The sequence below is a fragment of the Balaenoptera acutorostrata genome, chromosome X (assembly GCF_949987535.1).
Source record: "Balaenoptera acutorostrata chromosome X, mBalAcu1.1, whole genome shotgun sequence".
Classification (NCBI taxonomy): Eukaryota; Metazoa; Chordata; class Mammalia; order Artiodactyla; family Balaenopteridae; genus Balaenoptera; species Balaenoptera acutorostrata.
The window spans coordinates 104,882,013-104,907,898 of NC_080085.1; the positions used below are offsets into that span (position 1 = coordinate 104,882,013).

Below are 25,886 nucleotides of genomic sequence, written 5' to 3' on the forward strand. Positions count from 1 at the left end.
TCGCGGCAGCGATGGCTCGGGTGTCTGGCTGTGCAGCCCGGAGGGGGAGGCCTCGGGCTCTGGGGGGCAAGCATCGCAGTTCGTCAAAGAGCCCCGAGCCCGAGGGGACTCCGCTCTCGCTCGCAGCCTTGCTCTCGGCCCCGGGGACTGGAATGGCCTCGGGCCATCAGTTGGGTGGCCTCAGCCGAGGCTCCCAAAACCAGCTGAGCGGCCCTCGGCACCTCGGTGCGCCCCTTTCGCTTCTGCGTCCTCGTCCGCTGAGCGCGGCCGCCACTCGCGCCGCTGCGGGAGCGAGGAGCGGGAACCCAGCCTCCTGGACCGGGAGGGGGTGAGTGATGCGGCTGCACCTTCGCTCTGAGGAGCCCACCTGCCTTCAGAGTCCGCTTCATCTCTCATCCCGCTTCTGAACGGTCCCAATTAAGCATTTTCTACCTTCCTTGTGCCCATCTTCATCCTTTAATTCAATTCATCCGCAGCAACCTCTTATAAATCCTACTCCCTCAACATTCTCACTCTTCCTCAGGTTCTTTCACAAGGTGTCCTGGTCTCCCACTCTCCCTTCCATCTCCAGACTTGGAACAGACGTGGCCAAGCACCTAATACCTGTAACGGAGCAGGAGGCCCTCCCCCATGTCCTTTGCTTTAGCTCCTCTCTGAAGTACCTAGATAACAGTATCTGATGCACATTTCCTGAGTTGTTTTACTGATTTGAAAGCCCCCCACAGAATGGAAGATGTTAACTACTTGATGACCATGAGCATGTAGCCCCCAGGCCTACTGGAGCCTGAGGATTGATAATGTTGACCCCTGTGACAGCGCCCTGTTACCTCACCATCAACCAATCAGAGAACTGTGCACCAGCTGATCACATACCCTGTGACACCCCCCTCCTTCACCTGGCTTTTAAAAAAAATGCTTTGCTGAAACGCTTCAGGGAGTTTGGGGTTTTTTTTGGGCATGAACCACCCATATCTCCTTGCATGGCCCTGCAACAAACCTTTCTCTGCTCCAAACTCTGACTTTCGGTAGTGTTTGGCCTCACTGTGCGTGGGGCAGACGAACTTGTATTCGGTAACATACCTACTGGAATTTACTTGTCTTTATGTTTTTATTCCCTACTAGTCTGAACTCATGGAAGAAAGAAGCCCTGTTTGATTCATCAGAGAATTCGCAGTGCCTGACACTAAGTTGGCGCTCAACTATTGCTTCTTGAATGGTGAACAGACATTTTGGTTTGAGATGATAACAGGATATGTAAGTGAAAATTCTTTGTTGGGAGTTGGGAAGGGTGGAGAATGAAAGTTAAAGTAGGAGAGGAGAAAAAGCCTTCCTAAGCTCTCTCTATAATGGTTAGGTATTGTTCCTATTATTATAATAAATGTTGTTCTTTTAAATGTCCTTACCTGGTGCTATGTATCATTTTCTTCTTCCCTCTCTATTTCCGTGTCTATTTTATTTTCCTTTAATTTTTTCCAGTTTTATTGTATAATTGACAAAAATTATATTCAATGTGTACAACTTGCTTTTTTAAAAAAATTTATTTATTTTATTTATTTATTTCTGGCTACATTGGGTCTTCGTTGCTGCACGCGGGCTTTCTCTAGCTGCGTCGAGCAGGGGCTGCTCTTCATTGAGGTACGCGGGCTTCTCCTTGCGGTGGCTTCTCTTGTTGCGGAGCACGGGCTCTTGGCGCGTGGGCTTCAGTAGTCGCAGCACACAGGCTCAGTAGTTGTGGCTTAACGGGCTCTAGAGCACAGGCTCAGTAGTTGTGGCACACGGGGCTTAGTTGCTCCGCGGCATGTGGGATCTTCCCGGACCAGGGATCAAACTCGTGTCCCCTGCACTGGCAGGCGGATTCTCAACCACTGTGCCACCAGGGAAGCCCCAACTTGCTATTTTGATATATATTTACATTGTGAAATGATAGCCACAATCAAGCTAATTAACATATCTGGCACCTCACATAGTTGCCCCTCCCCCCCTTTTTGTGGTAAGAACACTTAAGATCTACCCTCTTAGCACATTTCAAGTATCAGTCCAGAAGTGTTAACTATGGTCATCGTGCTGTATATTAGATCTCCAGAACTTATTCATCTTGCCTAATTGAATCTTTGTGCCCTTTGACCGACATCTCCCCATTTTCCCCAAACCCCAACTCCTGGCAACCACCATGCTACTCTGTTCTTCTATGACTTTGAACTGTTTTAGATTACACATGTAAGTGAGATCACGCAGTATTTGTCTTTCTGTGTCTGGCTTATTTCACTTAGCATAATGTCCTCTGGGTTCAATTTCATTTCCTTTGGTTATATAGCCAGAAGGGAGACTGCTGGATCATAGGGTAGTTCTATTTTTAATTTTCTTGAGAAACCTTCATACTGTTTTCCATAATGATTGTATCAATTTACATTCCCACCAACAGTGTACATGGATTCCCTTTTCTCCATATCCTCACCAATAGTTGTTACCTCTTGTGTTTTTGATAATAGCCATTCTAACAGGTGTGAGGTGATATCTCATTGTGGTTTTGATTTGCATTTCCCTGATGATTAGTGATAGTGAGCACCTTTTCATATACCTGTTGGCCATTTGTATGTCTTCTTTTGAGAAATATCTATTCAGATCCTTTGCCCATTTTAAAATTAATTAATTAATTAACTTTTATTGAAGTATAGTTGATGTACCTTTGCCCGTTAAAAAAATTTTTTTTAAATTGCTATTTTATACTGGCGTATAGTTAGTTAACAGTGTTGTGTTAGTTTCAGGTGTACAGCAAAGTGATTCAGTTATACATATACATGTATCTACTCTTTTTCAAATTCTTTTCCCATTTAAGTTATTACAGAATACTGAGCAGAGTTCCCTGCCGCTATACAGTAGGACCTTGTTGGGCTATACAGTAGGTCCTTGTTGGTTATCTATTTTATTTTATTAAAAAATTTTTTTTGATGTGGGCCATTTTTAAAGTCTTTATTGAATTTGTTAAATATTGCTTCCTTTTGAAAAATTAATTTATTTATGGCTGCATTGGGTCTTCATTGCTGCACGTGGGCCTTCTCTAGTTGTGATGAACGGAGGCCACTCTTTGTTGCGCTGCACAGGTCTCTCACTGCAGTGGCCTCTCTTTGTTGCAGAGCACGGGCTCTAGGTGTGTGGGCTTCAGTAGTTGTGGCACGTGGGCTCAGTAGTTGTGGCACACAGGCCTAGCTGCTCTGCGGCATGTGGGATCCTTCCGGACCAGAGCTTGAACCCTTGTCCCCTGCATTGGCAGGGGGACTGTCAACCACTGTGCCACCAGGGAAGTCCCGGCTTCTGTTTTATGTTTTGGTTTTTGGCCACGAAGCATGTGGGATCTTAGCTCCCTGACCAGGGATCAAACCTGCACCCCTTGCATCGGAAGGCAAAGTCTTAACCACTGGACCGCCAGGGAAGTCCCGGTTATCTTTTTTTTTTTTAATATTTATTTATTTATTATTTCTTTATTTATTTTGGCTGCGCTGGGTCTTAGTTGAGGCTGGCGGACTTCTTAGTTGCGGCGTGCATGTGGGATCTAGTTCCCTGAGCAGGGATTGAACCCAGGCCCCCTGCATTGTGAGTGTGGAGTCTTACCCACTGGACCACCAGGGAAGTCCCCTGGTTATCTGTTTTAAATATAGCAATGTATACATGTCAATCCCAAACTCCCAATCTATCCCTCCACCCCCACCTTTGCCCATTTTTCAATTGCGTTATTTTGTGCTTTGTTGTCGTGTTTTGTTTTGTGTTTTGCTATTGAGTTGTTCGAGTTCCTTGTGTATTTTGGATATTAACCTCTTATCAGATATATGGTTTGCAAATATTTTCTCCCATTCCATAGGTTGCCATTTCACTCTGGCAATTGTTTCCTTTGCTGTGCAGAAAGCTTTTTAGTTTGATGCAGTCTTATTTGTCTATTTTTACTTTTGCTGTCTGTGCTTTTGGCATCATGACCAAAAAATCATTGCCATGACCAATGTCAAGAAACTTTTCCCATATGTTTTCTTATAGTTTTACTGTTTCAGGTTTTATGTTAATTTAAAAAAAAATTGGCACTTTCTCCTTACCCTGACTTCTTTTTCTTTTTTTTTATTTTACTTTTTAACCTTTTTTATTGTATAATATTACATAAGTTACAGGTTTACAACATAGTGATTCACAATTTTTAAAGGTTATAGTACATTTATAGTTATTATAAAATATTGGCTATATTCCCTGTGTTGTACAATATATCCTTGTAGCTTATTTATTTTATACATAATTGTTTGTACCTCTTAATCCCCTACCCCTATCTTGCCTCTCCCACCCTCTCTCTTCCCACTGGTAACCACTAGTTTGTTCTCTATATCTGTGAACAAATTTATCGGGGGCTGTTGATCCATACTTGGATGATACTGATGATGAGATGGACCCAGAAATAGAAGAGCCTTATGAAAAGTTTTGTTTGTAATCAGAAAGTAAGCAAAAACAGTAAAATTAAATTTCAGCATATACGTTTTATAAAGCAGTTTAGGTTGTGGTGATTTAGCAGAACACAGGAAAGCAAGAAAATGTCACACTTCTACCAAATTAAGGATATTGAGTTATGTTACTAACGTATGCAACTTTAATTTTTTTTTCCAGGGTATGGGGTTGTCAGTTTTTTTTTGTTTGTTTGTTTTTATTTATTTTTTTTTAATTTTTTTTTAAATTTATTTTTGGCTGTGTTGGGTCTTCGTTTCTGTGCGAGGGCTTTCTCTAGTTGCAGCAAGCGGGGGCCACTCTTCATCGCGGTGCGCGGGCCTCTCACTATCGTGGCCTCTCTTGTTGCGGAGCACAGGCTCCAGACGCGCAGGCTCAGCAGTTGTGGCTCACGGGCCCAGCTGCTCCGCGGCATGTGGGATCCTCCCAGGCCAGGGTTCGAACCCATGTCCCCTGCATTGGGAGGCAGATTCTCAACCACTGCGCCACCAGGGAAGCCCGCAACTTTAATTTTGTTTAACACTCTCTGCCAAAGTAAACTTTATTCCATAAAATTTAAAATGTAGATATATGTATATATATAATAGTTTATTGTGTACAGTTAATTCCATTGTTTTGGCTGCAATAAAATCAATTTTGAAATAAATGAAACGTTAAAAGTAAATTTTGCCAGCTGGTTAGAAGTTTATCCTTTAAATTCTATTGATACTTTTCTTGAGGGAAACAGTCTTAGCCTAGAAATACATATTACTGCAAAATGCAGCATCCTTCTTAAGATATGAATATTATAGCTTTCATTTGGTTTTACATTTAGTGTTTCATTTGGTTTTACATTTAGTGTCTCTTCTCAGTGACTTGAGTTTCAAATATGAATCACGATCATGGATATCTTTAGCAGTGAAGTCTTAGAATATATCTTTAATGACTGATTATCCAGATGATATTTGATACCAAGGGCTTTCAAAACGGGGTTAAAAGAAAAGACCTAGACTCTGTAATGGCCTATATGGGAAAAGAATCTAAAAAAAGAGTGAATATATATATATATATATATATATATATATATATATATATATATATGATTCACTTTGCTGTTCACCCAAAACTAACACAACATTGTAAATCAACTATACTCCAATAAAAATTAAAAAAAGACAACAACTTAGAACACCCAACTAAACAACCAAGATTCTTCACTGAGGATTTATTGCAATTTTAGAATTGTTCATTTTTTTCACCTAACCTCATTACCCTAAAGCCTATAACAGGGACTTCCCTGATGGTGCAGTGGTTAAGAATCCGCCTGCCAATGCAGGGGACACAGGTTCGATCTCTGGTCTGGGAAGATCCCACATGCCATGGAGCAACTAAGCCCATGCACCACAACTACTGAGCCTGCGCTCTAGAGCCCACGAGCCACAACTACTGAGCCCACGTGCCACAACTTCTGAAGCCTGCATGCCACAACTACTGAAGCCTGCACACCTAGAGCCCGTGCTCTGCAACAAGAGAAGCCACCACAATGAGAAGCCGGCGCACCGCAATGAAGAGTAGCCCCCGCTCGCACAACTAGAGAAAGCCCGCACCCAGCAACGAAGACCCAATACAACCAAAAATAAATAAATAAATAAAATAAATAAATTTATTTTATTTTATTTTTTTAAACGTCTTTATTGGAGTATAATTGCTTTACAATGGTGTGTTAGTTTCTGGTTTATAACAAAGTGAATCAGTTATGCATATACATATGTTCCCATATCTCTTCCCTCTTGCGTCTCCCTCCCTCCCAGCCTCCCTATCCGAGCGCTCTAGGTGGTCACAAAGCACCGAGCTGATCTCCCTGTGCTGTGCGGCTGCTTCCCACTAGCTAGCTATTTTATGTTTGGTAGTGTATATATGTCCATGCCACTCTCTCACTTTGTCCCAGCTTACCCTTCACGCTCCCCGTATCCTCAAGTCCATTCTCTAGTAGGTCGGTGTCTTTATTCCCGTCTTGCCCCTAGGTTCTTCATGACCATTTTTTTTTTTTTAGATTCCATATATATGTGTTAGCATACGGTATTTATTTTTCTCTTTCTGACTTACTTCACTGTGTATGACAGACTCTAGGTCCATCCACCTCACTACAAATAACTCAATTTCATTTCTTTTTACGGCTGAGTAATATTCCATGTATATATGTGCCACATCTTCTTTATCCATTCATCTGTCGATGGACACTTAGGTTGCTTCCATGTCCTGGCTATTGTAAATAGAGCTGCGGTGAACATTTTGGTACATGGCTCTTTTTGAATTATGGTTTAAATTATTAAAAAAATAAAGCCTATAACAGTATTCTGCTTTATTTATATGACTTTACCACTTTTGTTTTATAGCATGAGTTGCATTAACTTTTCTACTAGAGAATTTTACTAGATCTTTGTCACTCAAGTTTTCATCTGTTTTATTATTGATACACCTTGAGAATCACTTCTCTAATACTTTACTATAATGTGGTACCACCTCAGCCCTATTTCAGTAATATTTTTACCTAATATCAAAAATCTTTTTCCAATTAACTAAAAGTAAAACTTATGTACAAAAGGACTGCTTGTAAATATGCATGTAAATAGTTCTGTTAATAACATAACAAACTTTTACATTTGGAACATCTTTGCTAATACAGTTAGCTTTCAGTTTGTTCAGTCTGGATTAAAATTAGAATCTGAGGGGGCTTCCCTTGGCAGCGCAGTGGTTAGGGATCCGCCTGCTAATGCAGGGGACGTGGGTTCGAGCCCTGGTCCGGGAAGATCCCACATGCTGGAGAGCAAATAAGCCCGTGTGCCACAACTACTGAGCCTGTGCTCTAGAGCCCGTGAGCCACAAGTACTGAGCCCACGTGCCATAACTAGTGAAGCCCGTGTGCCTAGAGCCCGTGCTCCACAACAAGAGAAGCCACTGCAATGAGAAGCCCGCGCACTGCAACGAAGAGGAGACCCTGCTCACCGCAACTAGAGAAAGCCCGTGCGCGGCAACGAAGAGCCAATGCAGCTAAAAATAAATAAATAAAATAAATTTATTTAAAAAACCCCAAACTGAATCACTTTTATTGCCACATACAACCACCAGCAGTAGTATATATCCAGGGCTGTCTTTAATTTCCTCCTCCCCTTTCTAAGGCTGGGATTACATATGCAAATGTCCCCCCCTCGAGTTTTCCTTTTACTTTATCAGTGTAGACACAGAAAAACTTATATCCTAAAAAAAACAACTGTAAGAAGTCATTTTTTTTAATGTATTTATATTTATGGCTGTGTTGGGTCTTCGTTTCTGTGCGAGGGCTTTCTCTAGTTGCGGCAAGTGGGGGCCACTCTTCATCGTGGTGCGCGGGCCTCTCACTATCGTGGCCTCTCTTGTTGCAGAGCACAGGCTCCAGACGCGCAGGCTCAGTAATTGTGGCTCACGGGCCTAGTTGCTCCGCGGCATGTGGGATCTTCCCAGACCAGGGCTTGAACCCGTGTCCCCTGCATTGGGAGGCAGATTCTCAACCACTGCGCCACCAGGGAAGCCCCTAAGAAGTCATTTTTGAGGCAATCAGGGAATTCGGAATACAAGTGACTGGGTGATGGCACCAAGGGATTATTATTACCATTCAGGTGCCTGGATGGCACTGTGGTTATGTAGGAAAAAAAGTCTGTATTTTTTAGAAAGTGTATACACATGAAGATATAGGGATGAAAATACATGTTGTGTTGAGTTTCTTTTAAATTAGCACAGCAAGAAGAGGAGAGTGAGTGGGGAGGGGAGGAGTAGAAAAAGACAGAAGGAAGGGAGGGAACAAAAGAGAGATGGAAGAAAAAAAACAGGATAGATGAAGCAAGTTTAGCAAAATCCTGATATTGAATCTGGATGATGATTCTATGGGGGTTCATTATTGCATTACTGTATTCTTTCTACTTTTGTGTATGTTTGAAAATTTCATGATAAATGGTATTTAAAAAATAAAAAACCAAATCCCTTAGCACAAATGACAATAATAAAAATCACCCCTTATATTTTTACTGAGTTAAAATTAATAAAGTATCATCTTTCCATACTTCATTCTTGCTTCACAAGAATTCTGTAAATAGCAAGACATACAAACAACCTGAGTGTCCATTGATGGATGAATGGATAAAGAAGATCGGGTGTACATATACAATGGGATATTGTTCAGTCACGAGAAAGAAGGAAATCCTGCCACAACATGGATGAATCTAGAGGGCATTATGCTAAGTGAAATGTAGACAGAGACTAAGAAATAAAAAAAAAGAAAAAAGAAAAGTATTTTGTAAGATGATTATTTTAGCTAGTAGTAGTAGTAATAATAGTCACCCTATTTTACAATTGGGAAACTGAAGCTCAGAGAGATGTCAGGCATGCTCAGTGTCACGTGACAAGAACATGGGGCCAAAGTTCTTGCTATGAGAAGGGAACTAGAAGAACAGTGCTGTGCGCTGAAACCAGATTCAGGTGTTCCAACTCTAAAGCCTGGCATCTTTACTCAAAACTGGTCTTCTGTGCTTTGGGAGGAGATAGTTAGTGTCATCATGTACCCCCTTGATTATCTGATGAAAGGTGCACACACTCTTAAAATTTACATTCACGTTCAAAAAGACTCACGATCTCCCCAATGGCCAACCATGGCCTCCAAGTCAGGAACCCCATGTCTGGTCGATGTACCCCACTCCAACAACTGCAATGAACTGAGCAGGGTGCCACATTAGAGACTCTCCCCCTCTACTCCACATCCTAAGATACCACTTTCATTATCACTGCCCCCTGACCAAAACCATTACAGTTATCCATCCCCAGATGCTGGCATTCTGACTCCTTCCATAACTTTGACCTCAATCCACCTTTTAAACTTTACTTCTCACCCACTACAGTGTTATCTTCAGGTTCTCCCTCCAATTCCCTCTCAAGGCCACACTTTGCATGCACTTGACTGGCCACCCTGGCTGTGTTGGGGTTCCCTGAGACAAGCTTGCACTCATCCCTCCTGGGGCTGCTCATCTACCTTTTTTTATTTTTTAGGTATAGTTGATTTACACCATGCTACTTCTTTTAACTGGGATTCCCAGCACAACCTGCACAGCATCTGGCAGTGTCTGATCCATCCTGTGAGGTACAAACAACACCCTACCCACAAAAACCAAACCTGCTTCTACCACGGGCTGCTAAGTACAAAGTCTTTTCAAAGATTTGAATCCTGGCCCTACCTTTGGGCTGTGTAACCTTAGGAAAGTCACTGGACCTCTCTGAGCCTCCATTTCTTCCATTAGGAACTAAAGAGAGTGATGGCCCCCTCCTCAGGGGACGGCTATAAGATTGATTAGCCAGGCCCTGGTAGACATTGAGCACCCACATGGTGTCACCAGCATGAGCAAGCACAGCTGTGTGCCACTCCACAGACTCTCATATCCACTCAGGAGCAGGGGCGACACTCCGTGTCCAGCATCTTCAGTCACAGTGCAGGCTCCTGTGCAGACTGACCGCAGTCAGTCCCGACCCCTTAACTAGCATCAGCTAAAGTTATCTGAGCCCTCACCGTGGGCCTTACTTGTATTCCTTCATGTAAATTTCACAACACGGTACAGCAGGTACCATCATGATCCCCATCCTACAGATGTGGTACCCGAAGCTCTAAGAGGTCAGCTACCTTGCCCAGGGTCACAGAGTAAGTAAGGTGTGGGGCTTGGAGGTGTGCCTCCATACTGTGGGTCCTCCTACTCCTAGGTGGGCCAGTTTGCCTCCCCAGATTGTGAGAACCTCCAGCACAATGGCCAGGTTGGCTTTCACAGGCCTTCCCACATTGCTGTCCTGTACATGCAGCAGCCAACATAGGCTTATTGCCTGAAGCACATATAGGTACAAGAAGACATGGCAGGGACATTATTTTCGCAAGAAAATATCCTCTCTTCATTGCCAACACTCAGATGATAACCATCTTTATCTTCTCTCCTGGGCCTTCATGAAAAATAATTGCTAAAAAGATGGAAGGAAATGGGAGGCAACATGGTATGGTCACTTATAAAGATTTTAAAAATTATCTCCATTAATCCTCACAACAACCCCAAGAATTAGGTACTGTTGTTATCTCGATTTTGGAGATAAGGAAACTAAGGCTAAGGGAGAATAAGTAACTCAGGTTAGCCAGGTAGCAAGTGGGGAGAAAGCAAGGTTTCTGATGTCAGTAGTTTGGCTCCAGGAAGTGCTATCCTGAGAAGGTAATATCTTGGTCAAAGAGAGAGGCCGTCAGATTGCAATCTCTTACCATCTTTTTGAGAGTGAATTGGCCAACCAAACATTTTTTTAAAATTTATTTTTTGGCTGCATTGGGTCTTTGTTGCTGCACGCGGGCTTTCTCTAGTTGTGGTGAGCGGGGTCTACTCTTTGTTGTGGTGCGCGGGCTTCTCATTGCGGTGGCTTCTCTTGTTGCGGAGCACAGGCTCTAGGCACGTGGGCTTCAGTAGTTGTGGCACGTCGGCTCAGTAGTTGTGGCTCACGGGCTCTACAGCGCAGGCTCAGTAGTTGTGGCACACGGGCTTAGTTGCTCCACAGCATGTGGGATCTTCCCGGACTAGGGATCAAACACGTGTCCCCTGCATTGGCAGGCAGATTCTCAACCACTGCACCACCAGGGAAGTCCCCAACCAAACATTCTAGCTGTTTTCTTACCCATTCTCTGGGAGCATGAGGCAGGGGGTAGTTATCTGTTAGGCATAGTACATGAGGTGACTAGGATCCATGATACATTTGGGGCCCATGAACGTAGTTTAATTTCTGATATAAAATAGGGTTAATGAGAATGGTGGTTGTGCAGGTAAAATTAAGATACTTCACATACATTGTCAAGCATAGGGTCCATTGTTAGAAGCTAGTCTTAATATTTAGAATATTAACACATCCTGAAGCATCCACAAAACACTCCTTGCAGGAAGAATCTCAGGGCCCTCAATCTGGCCTGGATCTCTGTATTTGACAATAAATAAATTTTATTTATTCCGCAGAAAGAGCTCAGGAAGATATTTCTAGAAAAGGGAGGTTTAGAGGAAAAGGGGAGGAGGCAGCAGCAGGAAAGGGAGGAATTCAACCAGGTCCACAGCACTCGCCCAGCAAAGGGAACGAGTAGGTTTTTGAAGAAGGTCTATAGTCAGACGCAGCGCAGAAGTTGCATTATCCACAGTCAAAACCAGGACGAAGAGGAGCCCTTGCACTTTATGCATTCTCAGATGCTCTAAGCACTGTGCAGGTTTCAACTTCTGCAATCTGATGTGGATTCATTACTAAAAATCTACAGGCCATGGACTTTCTTAAGGGGTGTGCTAGGTTGGTTTTTACCCCTGTAGTACATCTGAGCACCCCGCATGCTCATAAAACCCAAGCTCCTGTTCCCGGAGACCCTGGTGGAGTATGGTGGACTCTGACTTTAGCCTCATTGCAAACATTCAGAGCAAGCAAACTCCTAGCTAATAATACGGTTGACCCTTCAACTACACGGCTTTTGAACTTGCAAGTCCACTTAAACACAGGTTTGTTTTTTTTTAAATTTCAATAAATATACAGGCGGCCCTCCATATCCATGGGTTTCGCATCAGCGGATGCGGAGGGCCGACTATGGGACTTGAGCATCCGCTGATTTTGGTATCCGCGGCGGGTCCTGGAACCAATCCCCCGCGGATACCAAGGGTCGACCGTATTACTTTGATTACTGTTCCCTTCTTGGTACTGGCTGCTGGATATGGAGGGCTCGGTCAAGAGATAGTCCCCAGACGCTTCTCCAAGGTCTATGGAGCCTGGGTGAGGTCTCTCTCGTACCCTCCACAAATCGGGCACAGCCCCTTGGTCTGGGAAGACGCCCCACCCAGTGCGGAGTACTTAGTCAGCTAGGTTGCAACCTGGGACCCAGCGTTCTGTTCTCACGCATGCTCCCTACCAGCGCCCGGGCGGCGCGCAACATCCCCCGCCCCCCCGCCAGCGCCCCCTAGACGGCGGAGGCCCTGCCGCATGCGCACATCAGCCAACCCAACCCCCAGCAGGCTGTGGTGAACCCACAGAGAGCGTCGTTACAGACTCCCTGAAAGCTGACCGGACGCCAGAGGAGCCTTAGCGGTGCCGGGTCGTGGGCCACCGCTCTAGCCTTGAGTCGTGAGCCGGGAGTCTCAGGAGATTCAGCGCAGCCTCCGCTGAAGCTCACAGCCTCCTCGACAGCAGTTGGGACATGGAGCGTCAGCCGCAGAGCAGCCACGATGCCTATGACGACGCGGATGCAGCCGTCGCCGGCTTCCTCAAGCTGGGGGTCGACGAGGAGCGGGAAGAAGCGCACGGTCAGTGGCGGGCGGGGCACTCGCTTTAGCCGATCCCAGGGAGGGGCGAACGGCAGGACCCCACTCGGACGCAGCCCCTCCCCAGAGCCGGGCTCCCTCGACGGCCTGATCTTTCTCTTTGGGTTTCCTCCCTTGCAGAGGTGAAGCCCGCGGAGATCTCGCTTCCCGGAGAGGGGGGAGAGGAGCAGAAGGCTCAGTCCGAACCGGAGCTGGGAGCAGCCGCGGAAGGGAAAGAGGCGGGAGACGAAGGAGAAGGAAAGGAAGGCTGCGATATCAGCGTCGGAGCCGCCGGCCCCGCGGACGGCGAAAGCCGCGAGGCCGAGGCCGAGGCTGAGGCGAGCGGCGGCGAAGGCGGAGAGCAGGGCGGCGAGGAGCAGCCCCCGCGGGCCGCCGTCGAGGGTCCCGAGGCCGCAGAGGGGCAGCAGCAGGTCCCCTACGTCAGGTTCACGCGGGTGCAGCTGCAGGACCTGGAGCGCGTTTTCCAGCATACTCAGTACCCCAACGAGCGCACGCGGTAAGCGGGCGTCTTGGGCGACGCGGGCTGCCGCGCGGGTGGCGGGTGGCGCTCTCGCGGGTCCCTCTCCTCGGCTCCGGACCTGAAAGCCCCGGGGGCCTGGCGGCGGCCCGGCCCTTCCGGCGCACTCGGGGCCTAGGACGGGGGCGGGGGCTCTGCCTGGTGGGAATCGAGGTCGATATTTCCGTGCGGTGTTTGAATAAGTCATGTCGGGGAGCTTTGTCGGCCGCCGGTTAACATAAATAATGAGTCGCCTGAGGCGTGGTGGAGCAAATGCAGAGTTGGAGTCTACTTTTATCTGAAGTTTTGACCATCAGTTATTCATGGATTATATTTGCATTGATATTTGTATTTTAAAATAGTGGTTTTGAAAATTATTTATCTTGACTAGTGATTTTTCTGCATTCCCTTAAATTTTGCTCTTGTGAGAAAACTGTCTCTAAAGCAAGCCTCAAGCTACAGATTACAGAATAGTGTACTAGGTCGGCGCTGGGGAGATGGTAATAAAAAATTTTCTTAAATTAATTAATTTATTTATTTATTTATTTTAGGCTGCATTGGGTCTTCGTTGCTGTGCACGGGCTTTCTTTAGTTGTGGCGAGCGGGGGCTACTCTTTGCTGCGGTGCGCGGGCTTCTCATTGTGGTGGCTTCTCTTGTTGTGGAGCTCGGGCTCTAGGCACGCGGGCTTAGTTGCTCTGTGGCATGTGGGATCTTCCCCGACCAGGGCTCGAACCCATGTCCCCTGCATTGGCTGGAGGATTTTTAACCACTGCGCCACCAGGGAAGCCCTAAAAATTTTTTTAAAATAAGCTCAACCAGCGAATGAACAGCATTTTGTGCCGTCCTTTCGTACCTACTAGGACGTACTCCAACCTGTTCATCACTGATAGATTGATCCAGCAAGCGAGCTATTTTAAGGTCTAATTTTTTTTTTAATTTATAATTTTTTTGTGATTTCCTTCCTCATTCTAAATAAACATTTCCTTTTTTAAAAAATTTTATTTATTTATTTATTTGTGGCTGCGTTGGGTCTCCGTTTCTGCGCGAGGGCCCTCTCCAGCCATGGCAAGCGGGGGCCACCCCTCATCGCGGCGCGCGGGTCCCTCACCACCGCGGCCCCTCCCGCTGTGGAGCACAGGCTCCAGACGCGCAGGCTCAGGAATTGCGGCCCACGGGCCCAGCCGCTCCGCGACACGCGGTATCCGCCCAGACCAGGGCCTGAACCGACGCCCGCCGCACCGGCAGGCAGACCCTCAACCACTGCGCCACCAGGGAAGCCCTAAGGTCTAATTTAATCATAAAATGGGCAAGAGCAATGATTGAAAGTTGGTAAAGATATTTTGTCAGAGATTTTTATTCATTTTTGAAGATGGTAGCACTAAAAGAAACTGGATTAGAATTTCATGTGTTTTTGGGAACTGTGCCTCCTTTACTAATGAGACTTGGCTTTCCTTAAACGCTTTGTCAACTTATTTTCACTGTATAACCTGAAAATGTGTGAGTTTTCGTACTGCAGAAATTGGTTCTTAAAATAAATCACTGGCATTTTCCAGAAAAGAAATTTTTTAAAGGATGAAATAGCATCCTATATTCAGCTTCATCCACAACCCCCAATGCTGAACACTTCCAATTTTCTCCCCTCAGACAGGAGCTTACAAGGCGCATGGGTGTGACTGAAGCCAAAGTGAAGGTCAGTAAACCTGAAAAAAGCACCTTGGCAGGGCAGCCATTCTAAAACCTGCTTTGGGACTTGGACACCTTTGTCCTGGACATTCTCACGTCGGTTTCTTTTTGTAGCCGTTTCCATGTTTGGGAAATAAGGTTTGAACTTTGGGGTCTCAGTTGGAGGTAAATGGGATAAGTAAACCCCAGGTTTTGGAAATTGCCCATAACCAGAAGATTTTGATTTCCTAAAGGAAAAAAAAACTACCATAGTATACTATTCCTTGTATATAAAGGTGAATATATATATATATATATATATATATATATATACACCTTTGTATAAACTATACCTATATAAAGTTATATATTATATGTCACTGAATTCTACACACACACTCACACACACAAGTTGAATTCCTTCTAACACTGGTATCCTTTAGGTACCACTTTTGTGTGGAGTCACACTGAGGTTAAGTCTGAAGTGGCAATTATTCAAATTAATGCACCTAGGAGTCCAATTATATTAAATTATTTAAAACCAAGCGTAAGTTCTTTGCATAAGGAGTGAATACGTAAGTACTTGGGCATTGGAGTGAGGGGATAATTCACACTCAGAACACAACAGAGGAGCACCTGATGCACGTTTAGTCAAGCTGACGCTGACGGGGAGGGGAGAGCGTAGAGCCCAAGTCTGCTCCTCCCGCAGCTGTTCTTTTGTTATCTTTTCCACAGAGAGTGGTTTCTTGCTTTCAGAACAAAATAAGTTGCTCTCAGAACTTTTGTTAGCGAAGAAAATACTTTTAGGACTTTAGAATTGTTTAGAACTTTTGTAAAACACCATTTTGTCAGCTGATGAGGGAGGCACTTGAATGTCGAACACTTTCCAGAGGCGAGGGCCCGGGCTGGGTGGCACAGCTCACAGGCTTTGGGTCCCCGAGCTGTCCCACTGGAGGCAGCTCGCTGCCTAGGGCAGGGCTTGAGCTGCTGCCAGTGTGCCGAGGGGCAGGTCTGACTTCCTTGCCCTGACGCCCGGGGTGCCCTTCTTCTCCAGCACCCACTCAGGGCTCTTCCTCGCCACCCCCGCCTCACAATCCTGCACGGGACCGTGTGCAGGAGACACAGCTGGGGGCTGAGGGCTGGAGCGGCCTGGCTGGCGCCCAGGTCAGTCCAGGCGGGGAAAACGGTGAGCTTCCCCCCAACTGAGGTGGCCTCAGCTGCCCTTCTACAGCAGCCGCCATGCCTGGACCCCGTTCCTGGTGACATCCACTGGGACCAGGCAGTTGTCTCTAGGAGGGCAGGAGGTGAGAGGCCCCCTCACTGGCGGGTGCCTGTACGGTAGGTGATCACTTGTTGGTAGTGCATACGTCCTTGCCTGGGGACAATCTAGGCCAGGATCAGCCCATGAGAGCCTGGCAGTGTCCTGGGAAAGAAAGCCAGAGGCCCCGTGCCCAGTGCTGCCACATAAGGCCCAGCCTGGTGTAGACCAAGTAGGGGCTCCCAGCAACTACAAATGTCTGAGGTAGGAAAACAAGGCTGCCCAGCTCATGGCAGCCCCGACAGGGATCCCCCAGGGCTGATCTGGGCTTCCAGCCCAAGGGCTGAGGAGAAGAGGTCCCCCCCACTCACACACACACACCCAGCCCCATGGGAGAGAGGCCCTCTCCTGCTGGAGTTTCTAAGTGTTTGGTAAAGTAGTGGAGAGAGTGGCAGCCCTAAATCCTCATTTTCTGGAATTCTTTGATATGCCAGCCTGAAAGCATTGCTAACATAGTAGGTTTTGCATTATAGTGGAGGTGGGAGGGTGAGTTGCAACCTTTGAAATATGTCTAAAGCACAAAACAAACTAAAACAATAATTTCAAACAAAGTTCCACCGCCCTGAGAAAGGTGGAAGGTAGGCAAGTGTTATACAGAGTGGAACCTACGCCGTGAGGATTCCTCACACATTCAAATTTTTGAGACTACCAAATGCATTCATGAATAGTCTCTTGAGGAATTTCTAACACCTGAGGCTTTTCTTCCTTTTCGTGGTACTGTTGCGAAGAGATGGGGTGTGTGGAATTTGCTGGTAGTAGAGGATGACTCTTAGTTCAGGCAGGATTCTTACCCGTGGTAAGGTGAAATACCTTTGCTCTTCCAGTGATGACTAGTTTGTGAATCAAAGGATCAGGAGTGATTATTTGAGACTATAGAAAAGCCTAAGTTATACCAAAGGAGTATTTGGGGGCAAAAAGAAGAAGAAAAGAAAGAAAGAGAGAAAAAGAAGAATCAGGATGGGTTCACTAGCTTTGCTGCAGAGAGCGTGTGTGAGGGCAGTGATGGACACGGGCTGCAGAGCTGGTGGTGGGGTCTGGAAAGCAGTGCTGGCAGCCTAAGGCCACGGGCTGGGCTCACAGTCAGGTCTGGCCAGGGCTTGGGAGGCCCAGGCCTCTGCTTTCTCAAGCAGGCAAAGCAAGCTCAGAGGAAAAGAAAACTGACGTTTTCGCGGCTTGCTTCTCCTGGGTTTACATAGTAGTCTCTTAATGGAGTTCTGAAGGGAAAAAGAGCAGCAAGAAACAAATGAAGAAAAAGGGAGAATGTTTTCATCTATTTCCAAACTCTACAGCATGAATGTCCCAAAGAAACATTTAATGGACACCCTCCCTTGTTTTGCAAAGACAGTACGAGTTGTTTTATGAAACCAGTATTGGAAGTATGGAAGTAGTGTCAGCCTGAACCTCAGATAGCCAGCTTTGCATATTGCTTATATTTATATATTAGTGACCATTGGTACACTCGAACCCCCCAAAATGAGCTCTATTACACTGGCTTTTTTTGACTACATATTCATGCAGCAGAAGGACCCAAATACTAAGATGGGAGAGGGAAAATGGGGCGACAGAGAACGGAGGCCCTTGGTCTCATGTAAAATTTGCCAAGTGGAAACTTCCAAAAATACTAAATGTGACATAATTCCATGAACTGATTTGCTGAGGGAGCAGTGGAGTCCACAGGACAGGCTTTACTTTCAGTTGTTAATAGTTGGCAGATATTTAGGGGGGAGCCATTTTGTGACCCCTCACTCACGTGGTTGTCGGCTGTCTTCCTAAAATGCAGGTTGCACCCTCTTGCCTTAAGCATAAGGAACAGGATGGGGATCTCCTGGCTGATTAGCAGCTCCTAGAGGGCGCAACCGTGCTGGGCACCAGAGGCTCGGTCCAAGGTCCTGCAACTGTAGCCAGAGCAGAGTGAGCTGACCTGGTCCTGAGCCCAGGAAGGTTTGGAGGGTGGGGCAGGGTGGAGAGTGCAGAATTGACAGTGGTGACAATGGTATGCCTCTTTCCCCCCAAACTCTTGTCTGGGCAAAGATTTTAAGAGCTTTAGTAAATTTGGGCCGAGTTAGTCTAAACATTCATTACCCCTATAGTCGGATATTAAGGCAGTGTCCAGGGCTTCAGCTCTGCCGGTGTCCAGCAAGACAAGCCACAAAGTCCCTGGGCCCCCCATGACCAAACCTCCCTCACAATACCATCTCCATCTTTTTAACCATCCCGAGGTTCCAGAGGATGAATGACCCTTTTGAGTCATCCTTCAGGAAAGCTTTTGTTTAAAGATCCAACCCACTCCTATTGATTATTTACTGTAACCAAAGATGGGTTTTTCAAAATGGGGACCATTCCCCTCAGTATGATTTTAAAAGGCACCCACTTTTTCCTATGCTCAACTTCCCCCATAACTAAGGTGACACCTGCCCAATGAGTAGGGATTAGTGGCAGCTGGAGCTGATGGTCAGTTGTCAGGACGCAGACCTACCAGGCATAGTAATAGCAGCAGGGACAGAGTGCAGTTGGTCAGCTCCACCTGCATCTAAGAGTGGGGGAAATAATAGTAAAGGTGGGAGGGGAGAGACAAAGCCATATGCCAATCCAGAGCCTGGCATAGTCGGTGCTCGCTCTTGGGGGGGAGGGGGCCTGAAGGGAGCGCCCTCAGCTACATATCCTAAGATATTTTAGCAAGAAGGAAACAGCTTCTCCTGATGCAGTTTAAAATCTTCAAGGCACCGAGAGCTCCCTGCTGCGATTTTTCACGTCTGACATGAAATGCTCAATATACTAATCAATCCCTTTTTCTCTCTGCTTGAAGGGTTGGTTTAGGAATAGAAGGGCCAAATGGAGGAGAAATCAGAGGGGACTAATGTCCAGAAACGTGCCCCCCAGGCCCCCCGGGCGCCCCGGGCCCCCGGGCCCCCCTGTTGCCGTCTGTTTGTGTGAACCCTGCTTTGACATCCTGCTTCAGGAGCTGAATTGGATCTGCGTTCTTCTGGAGCCACTGCCGCCGGGGCTCCCCGGGCCGTCCATGCCGCCCATGCAGCCCGGGCAGCCCATGTGGCCCGGGCAGCCCATGCCGCCCATGCGGCCCAGGCAGCCCATGCCACCCATGTGGCCCATGCCGCCCAGGCCACCCATGCGGCCCATGCCACCCCTGCAGCCCATGTGGCCCATGCCACCCCTGCAGCCCATGCGGCCCATGCCACCCATGCCGCCCGTGCCACCCATGCCGCCCATGTGGCCCGTGCCCCCCATGCCGCCCATGCTACCTGTGCGACCCATGCCTCCCATGCTGCCCGTGTGGCCCGTGCTGCCCGTGCCACCCATGCCGCTCATGCCGCCCTTTCCTCCTATGCTGTTGCCTCCTCTGCCCTGGCTTCTTCCACCCTCGCTTCCCTGTAGGTGCCCTCATGCATCACGGCCTGGTCCCTTATCATTGGTGGTCCTTCGGTAGCCCCCGTTTCGTCTTGAATGGTGTCTGTGACAGGTTTTTTCAAAGTGCCTTTGAGCCAGATTCAAATTCTGCATACCTCTCCACCAAGAGCAGTTCCCCAAATGCCTGCCAAGTGTATTAAATAGAAGTAGAGTCATTGACCCACTGTTTCAGGCCATGTTTTTGTACTTTCAATAAAGTTGTGAATTCTCTGCATATTTGTTCTCTGTGTCACATGGGGTTAGTAAATTTGATGGAAGTTGCTAAGCCAGCACCATTCAGACCGAATGCCCAGGAGGCCTCCTTTCATGCAGTAACAGCCCTGAGTCACCATCATAGGCCATGCACATCTCAGAAGTTTCCCAGGTGCCCATGAGGGGTTTACACAGACCCACCTGTTCTCTTCCACCCTCTCCCCCAGCACCCATGCTCCCCGCACCCTGCCCCATTGGGACCACCTAGATGTGCAAGACGGGTGGTGTGGAGTCTCGAATGGGAGAACAGTGTGTTTCAAAGCAGGCCTGAGGCCCATTCATGGTGACCAGCTCAGGTACAAGGAGGACTCCAAGGGACACTTCTGCAGTGACTACTCATAGGGCTTTATGGAGGAGAGGGAGCAGGGCATCATCTGGTTCTCTCCCAGTTCTGTTCACCGCCTTCCCTGTTGTGGAGGGCACATGGGGATAGAAACCACGCTAGCGGAGGGGGAGGGGCCTACCTCTGCGAAGGTAACGCAAGAGGAGACTGTCTAGGCCTGCGTGCGGCTCTTCTCACCCCCTCTCCCCCACCCCCAGACGCAGAAAGCATAGCATAGCTCCTTCCCCAGCTCAGAGCTGACGGATGATGGGCCTTCAAGTGTATTTTGTCACCTTCAACATCCTTGGGAGAACCCTGGTTCCAGCTAATTCAACACTGAAAGGGAGCCTCTTGGTTGAGTGTTGCCTGAAGCCAGGAGGTGGTGGTCCCTGAGCACTGATCCAGGATAATCACTTTATTTAAAAGAAGCAGGTAGGGCTTCCCTGGTGGCGCAGTGGTTAAGAGTCTGCCTGCGGGAAGATCCCACGTGCCGCAGAGCAACTAAGCCCGTGCGCCACAACTACTGAGCCTGTGTGCCGCAACTACTGAAGCCCGCACACCTAGAGCCCGTGCTCCACCACAAGAGCAGCCACTGCAAGGAGAAGCGCTGCAACTACAGAAAGCCCACACACAGCCACAAAGACCCAACACAGCCAAAAATAAAATAAATTCATTTTAAAAACAAAAATAAATAAGAGCAGCAGGTAGACCTTACCTTTGTTCATGCTGCCTTCTTCAAATGGAACTGCCAGGTAGAAAACACACATGCACACACACAGATACTACACAGATTTGCACCCTATATCACATATCTGTGATAGAAACACAAACGTACCCAGAAAATACCCGGAACACAAGCAGAATTGGCTTGTGTTATTAAAATAACCCTTGTGAAATTTATCTTGTGGCCTGTTGTCCTTGCCTTCGGTTATTTCAGGCTCGATGCTGAGAAAGAACGTGGCTCCTTGTCCACCTTGGTCTTGGGGAGGGGGAGGGACTTATGCGGAACTGAAGCAGTGTCCATGCTGCATCGCCAGTTTATTTACACAGGCACACACAACCCTTCTTGTTGGTAGGATGACCCCAGCCTGAGGAAGAGTTTTGCTGACGGACCAAAAACTGTTTCCATGGCTAGTCAGGTTTGGGCGGTAGCACTGCAGAGGGTTCTTGGAACCTGGACACCTGAGATCTTCTCTGAGATCGGAATCGCCTCCTTCTTACGCAGTAGCAATGGTTTCAGCATCTTGTCTCCGGATGGAGAAAACATAGCCTTTCTTTGAAGTTCCCCAAGCCCAGCAAAGCCGCAGGCTCCACGCTTAGCCACCACTCTCGCTCCCATTCTAACCTCAGTCCCGAGACCTGAATGGCCTCAGCCATCAGCTGTCGAGGCTTCAGCCCAGGCTCCCGAAACCAATCCTACATCTCCTGCTCAAGGTGTCACTCTCAAGAGCTGTCCTGGGCACCATCTTCCCTTCTGACTCCAGGATACTTCTGTGCAAATGGCCATTTTTGAAACTGCCTCTTGGTATGTTCCTTGATGGAGGTCTTGCTATTCTTTTCCCTTGTGCATTTTAATAGTCAGGTGCTAGAGGGAAACTGGCCATTTTCATTTATTTATTTTATTTGGGTGGGATAATGACATCTTTATTTTGGACTACCTCATAAAGAAATGTAGCATTTCCTTCCTCCCCCCAGTTTTATTGAGCTATAATTGACATACAACACTGTATAAGTTTAAGGTGTACAGTATAATGATGTGACTTACACACATCATGAGATTATTAGCACAAGTTTAGTGAACATCCGTCATCTCATATAGATACATGAATAAATAGAAAAAAATTTTTGTGTGTGATGAGAACTCTCAGGATTTACTCTCTTAACTTTCATATGTAACATACAGTTGTGTTCATTATATTTATCGTGTTGTACATTACATCCCCAGTACTTATTTGTCTTATAACTGGAAGTTTGTATCATTTGATTGCCTTCATCCATTCCCCCACCCCACCACAAATCTGATCTCTTTTTCTATGAGTTTGTGTGTTTGTTTTTCAAGTATAATTGACCTACAACACTCAGTTAGTTCCTGTTACATAGGAACATAGTGATTGGGTATTTCTATATATTTCAAAATGATTTCCACGAGAAGTCTAGTTATGAGATGTCACCAAAGATATCATATAGATATTGATTATATTCCCCACACTGTACATTTCATACCTGTGACATTTATTTTGCAAGTGGAAATTTGTACCTCTTAATTTCCCTCACCTATTTCTTTCCTTCTTCCACCCCCCTCCCCTCTGGCAACCACATGTTTGTTCTCTGTATCTGTGACTTTGTTTCTGTCTTGTAATGTTTACTCACTTGTTTTTTTTTTTCAGATTCCACACATAAGTGAAATCATACAGTGTTTGTTGTCCTCTGTCTGACTTATTTCACGTACCATAGTACCCTCTAGGTCCATCCACGTTGTCACAAGTGGTGATATTTCATTCTTTTTTATGGCAGAGTAATATTCCATTGTATATATATACAACTTCTTTATTCATCTATTGATGGGCACTTAGGTTGCTTCCATATATTGGCTAATGTAAATAATGATGCAATGAACATACAGATGTATATATATTTTCTAATTAGTGTTTTTGTTTTCTTTGGATAAATACCAAGGAGTGGATCATACAGTAGTTCTATTTTTAGTTTTTTGAGAAATCTCCATACTGTTTTCCATAGTGGCTGTATCAATTTACATTCCCACCAACAGTGCACGAGGGTTCCTTTTTCTCCACATCCTCACCAACACTTGTTATCTGTTGTCTTTTTGATAAAAGCCATTCTGACAGGAGTGAGGTGATATCTCATTGTGGTTTTGATTTGCATATCCTTGATGATTAGTGATGCTGAGCATCTTTTAATGTTCCTGTTGGCCATTTGTATGTCTTCTTTGGAAAAATGTCTATTCAGACCCCCAGCCCATTTTTAAATCAGGTTGTTTGTTTTCTTGATGTAGAGTTGTGGCAGTTCTTTGTATATTTTGAATATTAACCCTTTATCAGGTATTTGTTTGCAAGTATCTTCTCCCATTCAGTAGGTGGCCTTTTCGTTTTGTTGACAGTTTCCTTCACTGTGCAAAAGCTTTTTAGTTTGATGTAGTCCCATTTGTTTAGTTTTGCTTTTGTTTCCCTTGCCTGAGGAGAAATATCCAAAAACTATTACTAAGACCAATGTGAAAGAGACTACTGCCTATATTTTCTTCTAGAAGTTTGATGGTTTCAGGTCTTACATTGAAGTCTTTAATCCATTTTGAATTGATTTTTGTGCATGGTGTGAGAGTAGTACAATTTGATGCTTTTGCATGTAGCTGTCCAGTTTTCCCAACACCATTTACTGAAGAGACTGTTTTTTGCCCATTGTATGTTCTTGACTTCTTTGTCATAGGTTAATTGCTCATTTAAGTGTGGGTTCATTTCTGAGCCCTATGTTCTGTTCCATTGATCTACGTGTCTGTTTTTATGCCAGTACTGTACTGTTTTGATGACTGTAGCTTTGTAGTATACTTTGAAATCAGGGCGCATGATACCTCCAGCTATGTTCTTTCTCGCGGTCATTTTGGCTATTTGGGGCCTTTTGTGTTTCCATGTAAATTTTAGAATTATTTGTTCTAGTTCTGTGATAATCCCATTGGTATTTTGATAGGGATTGCATTGAATCTGTAGACTGCCTTTCTTTTATAATGCAAAACAGATTTATCGGCATGCACAACTATGAGGATTAGGATCCAAGATGAAAAGGAAAGAATACTTCTGTCAAACAGAGAAGAAGATCAAGATTCTTAAGTAGCTGACTTTGGGACCTGCTGGGTGGGAAGACTTGCTGTGTTGCCTTCAGATGTTGTCTCTTTACCTGATGCTTCAGATGCTTTAGCAGCCTTTTCAAGCTGTCCTTCACTCTGGGCTACCTTTTCTAAGTCCTTCTGATAGTTAAGCTGGTATTCCAGATAGCTTATGTTCCTGGTCTGTTCATCCAGGAACTTTTTCATGAAGCATGAGAGATTGGTTTCTTTATTTTTAGAAGCCAAGGCCTTCAGGTGTTGCAGGAGGTTGTTTAATGCGTTCTCCAACTGCGGAGCAGACTCTACGGCTTGTTTGCCAGTTCCCTTGTGTCGTATGGCCATTTTAACAATATTATAAGTTTCTGCTTATTTAGGCTATACTTAAACCAGTTGGACAGGTACTTTTGAGCTAATGCATCCTGGTCTGCTGTGAAGAAGTAAACAATATAGAACCAATATACAGAGATTATCTTTGGCTCACTTGTATTACACCATAAAGAATCATGTAACGTTATGCTATATATAGAAATAGATTATAGCTAGTTAGGAGAAATAATAGTATCATTTTAATTCCTAACAGAAATCATGCGTTATAGGTACTTGTTTGATGATTAAATCTTGAGTACAAGCAGCCACCTGTCCAAATCTGTTTTGGCAACTTACAAAGTGATAGCTTAGATTTGTTTTGTGGCCCACTATCTACAAAGTGTATTCTAGAAGCTGAATTAGCTTTTTTAATTACATAATTAATTCATCAGTACATCTTATTTCAAAGGTTTTGATAATACACAGTAAAACCCCAAAGTTCCTCTTCTCCAAACCCCAACACCCAGAACAGGCAGAGGCAAGCCTGCAATTCTACCCTTGGTTTTTCTGCTCCCTTACTGATTTAAGCAAATGAGTGTTTTGGTTTGGTTTGGTTTCATTTTCTGGCCACACCGTGCAGCTTGTGGGATCTTAGTTTCCCAACCAGGGATTGAACCAGGGCCCCTGGCAGTGAAAGCGCCGAGTCCTAACCACTGGACCCCCAGGGAATTCCCAGCAAATGGCTTTAAACACCTGAGACTCAATTTCCTCATCTGTGGGATGAAAAAAATTAGTTTCTATCTCACGTTGGCTATTTTATAAAAAGGACTTGACTTTATTGTTCTCTGACTCACTGAAGGTACTTTATATAATGATCCAGGTGATTATCGCTTGACCCTAGTCTCCTGGGTGTAGAGTACAGTTCTTTCATTTAAAGTGACATGTTTTATGTTATCAGAAAATGAAAAATTATACATCCATATTATTCTTTTAACATTAGTGATTATAAAATCAAGTCCAGTTTATTGACCTAGTAGGAGAAATCTGAGATTTGAAAGCACTTTCTTCTCTTCCTTTTAGAATGATTTGGTTTGGTTTTGTTTTAAACTTAAATATTTTATTATACTTTTTACATCTGTAAATTTGTAAATCCCCAGGGCCCCCTTCAGTTCTTTTGTCACCTATAAATCTTAACATATAATAGCACATAGAGAAAAAAAGAATGAGGTACTAACACCTCCTACAATGTGGATGAACCTCAAAAACATTATGCCAAGTGAAAGAAGCTGGCACAAAAGGTTACATATTGTATGATTCCATGAATATTAAATATCCAGAATAGGCAAATCCAGAGACAGAAAGCAGATTAGTGGTTGCCAGGGCTGGAGGAGGGAGGACTGGGCAATGACTGCTAAATAAATAG

The 25,886-nt window shown here is 45.5% G+C and overlaps 1 protein-coding gene and 1 non-coding gene across 2 annotated transcripts; one reads left to right on the forward strand and one right to left on the reverse strand.

The window, feature by feature from the left end:
* The first annotated feature begins 1,608 nt into the window (after nucleotides 1–1,608).
* Nucleotides 1,609–19,905, forward strand: LOC130706490 (homeobox protein ESX1-like). The gene is made up of 5 exons (XM_057538790.1): nucleotides 1,609–1,635; nucleotides 12,537–12,824; nucleotides 12,963–13,338; nucleotides 14,984–15,029; nucleotides 19,126–19,905. Exons 2-5 carry the CDS (start codon nucleotides 12,719–12,721, stop codon nucleotides 19,762–19,764), a joined length of 1,167 nt encoding a protein of 388 aa, XP_057394773.1. The 5' UTR covers nucleotides 1,609–1,635; nucleotides 12,537–12,718; the 3' UTR covers nucleotides 19,765–19,905.
* Nucleotides 16,513–16,662, reverse strand: LOC114237243 (small Cajal body-specific RNA 20). The gene has a single exon (XR_003622943.1). It is a non-coding gene; the product is annotated as a small Cajal body-specific RNA 20 (non-coding RNA).
* Nucleotides 19,906–25,886: the final 5,981 nt, after the last annotated feature.

Coding starts and splice junctions, on each gene's coding strand:
- LOC130706490 (XM_057538790.1), top strand. CDS start 12,719: ATGGAGCGTCAGCCGCAGAGCAGCCACGATGCCTATGACGACGCGGAT. Junction 13,339..14,983: donor TACCCCAACGAGCGCACGCG/GTAAGCGGGCGT, acceptor TTCTCCCCTCAG/ACAGGAGCTTACAAGGCGCA. Junction 15,030..19,125: donor TGACTGAAGCCAAAGTGAAG/GTCAGTAAACCT, acceptor CTCTGCTTGAAG/GGTTGGTTTAGGAATAGAAG.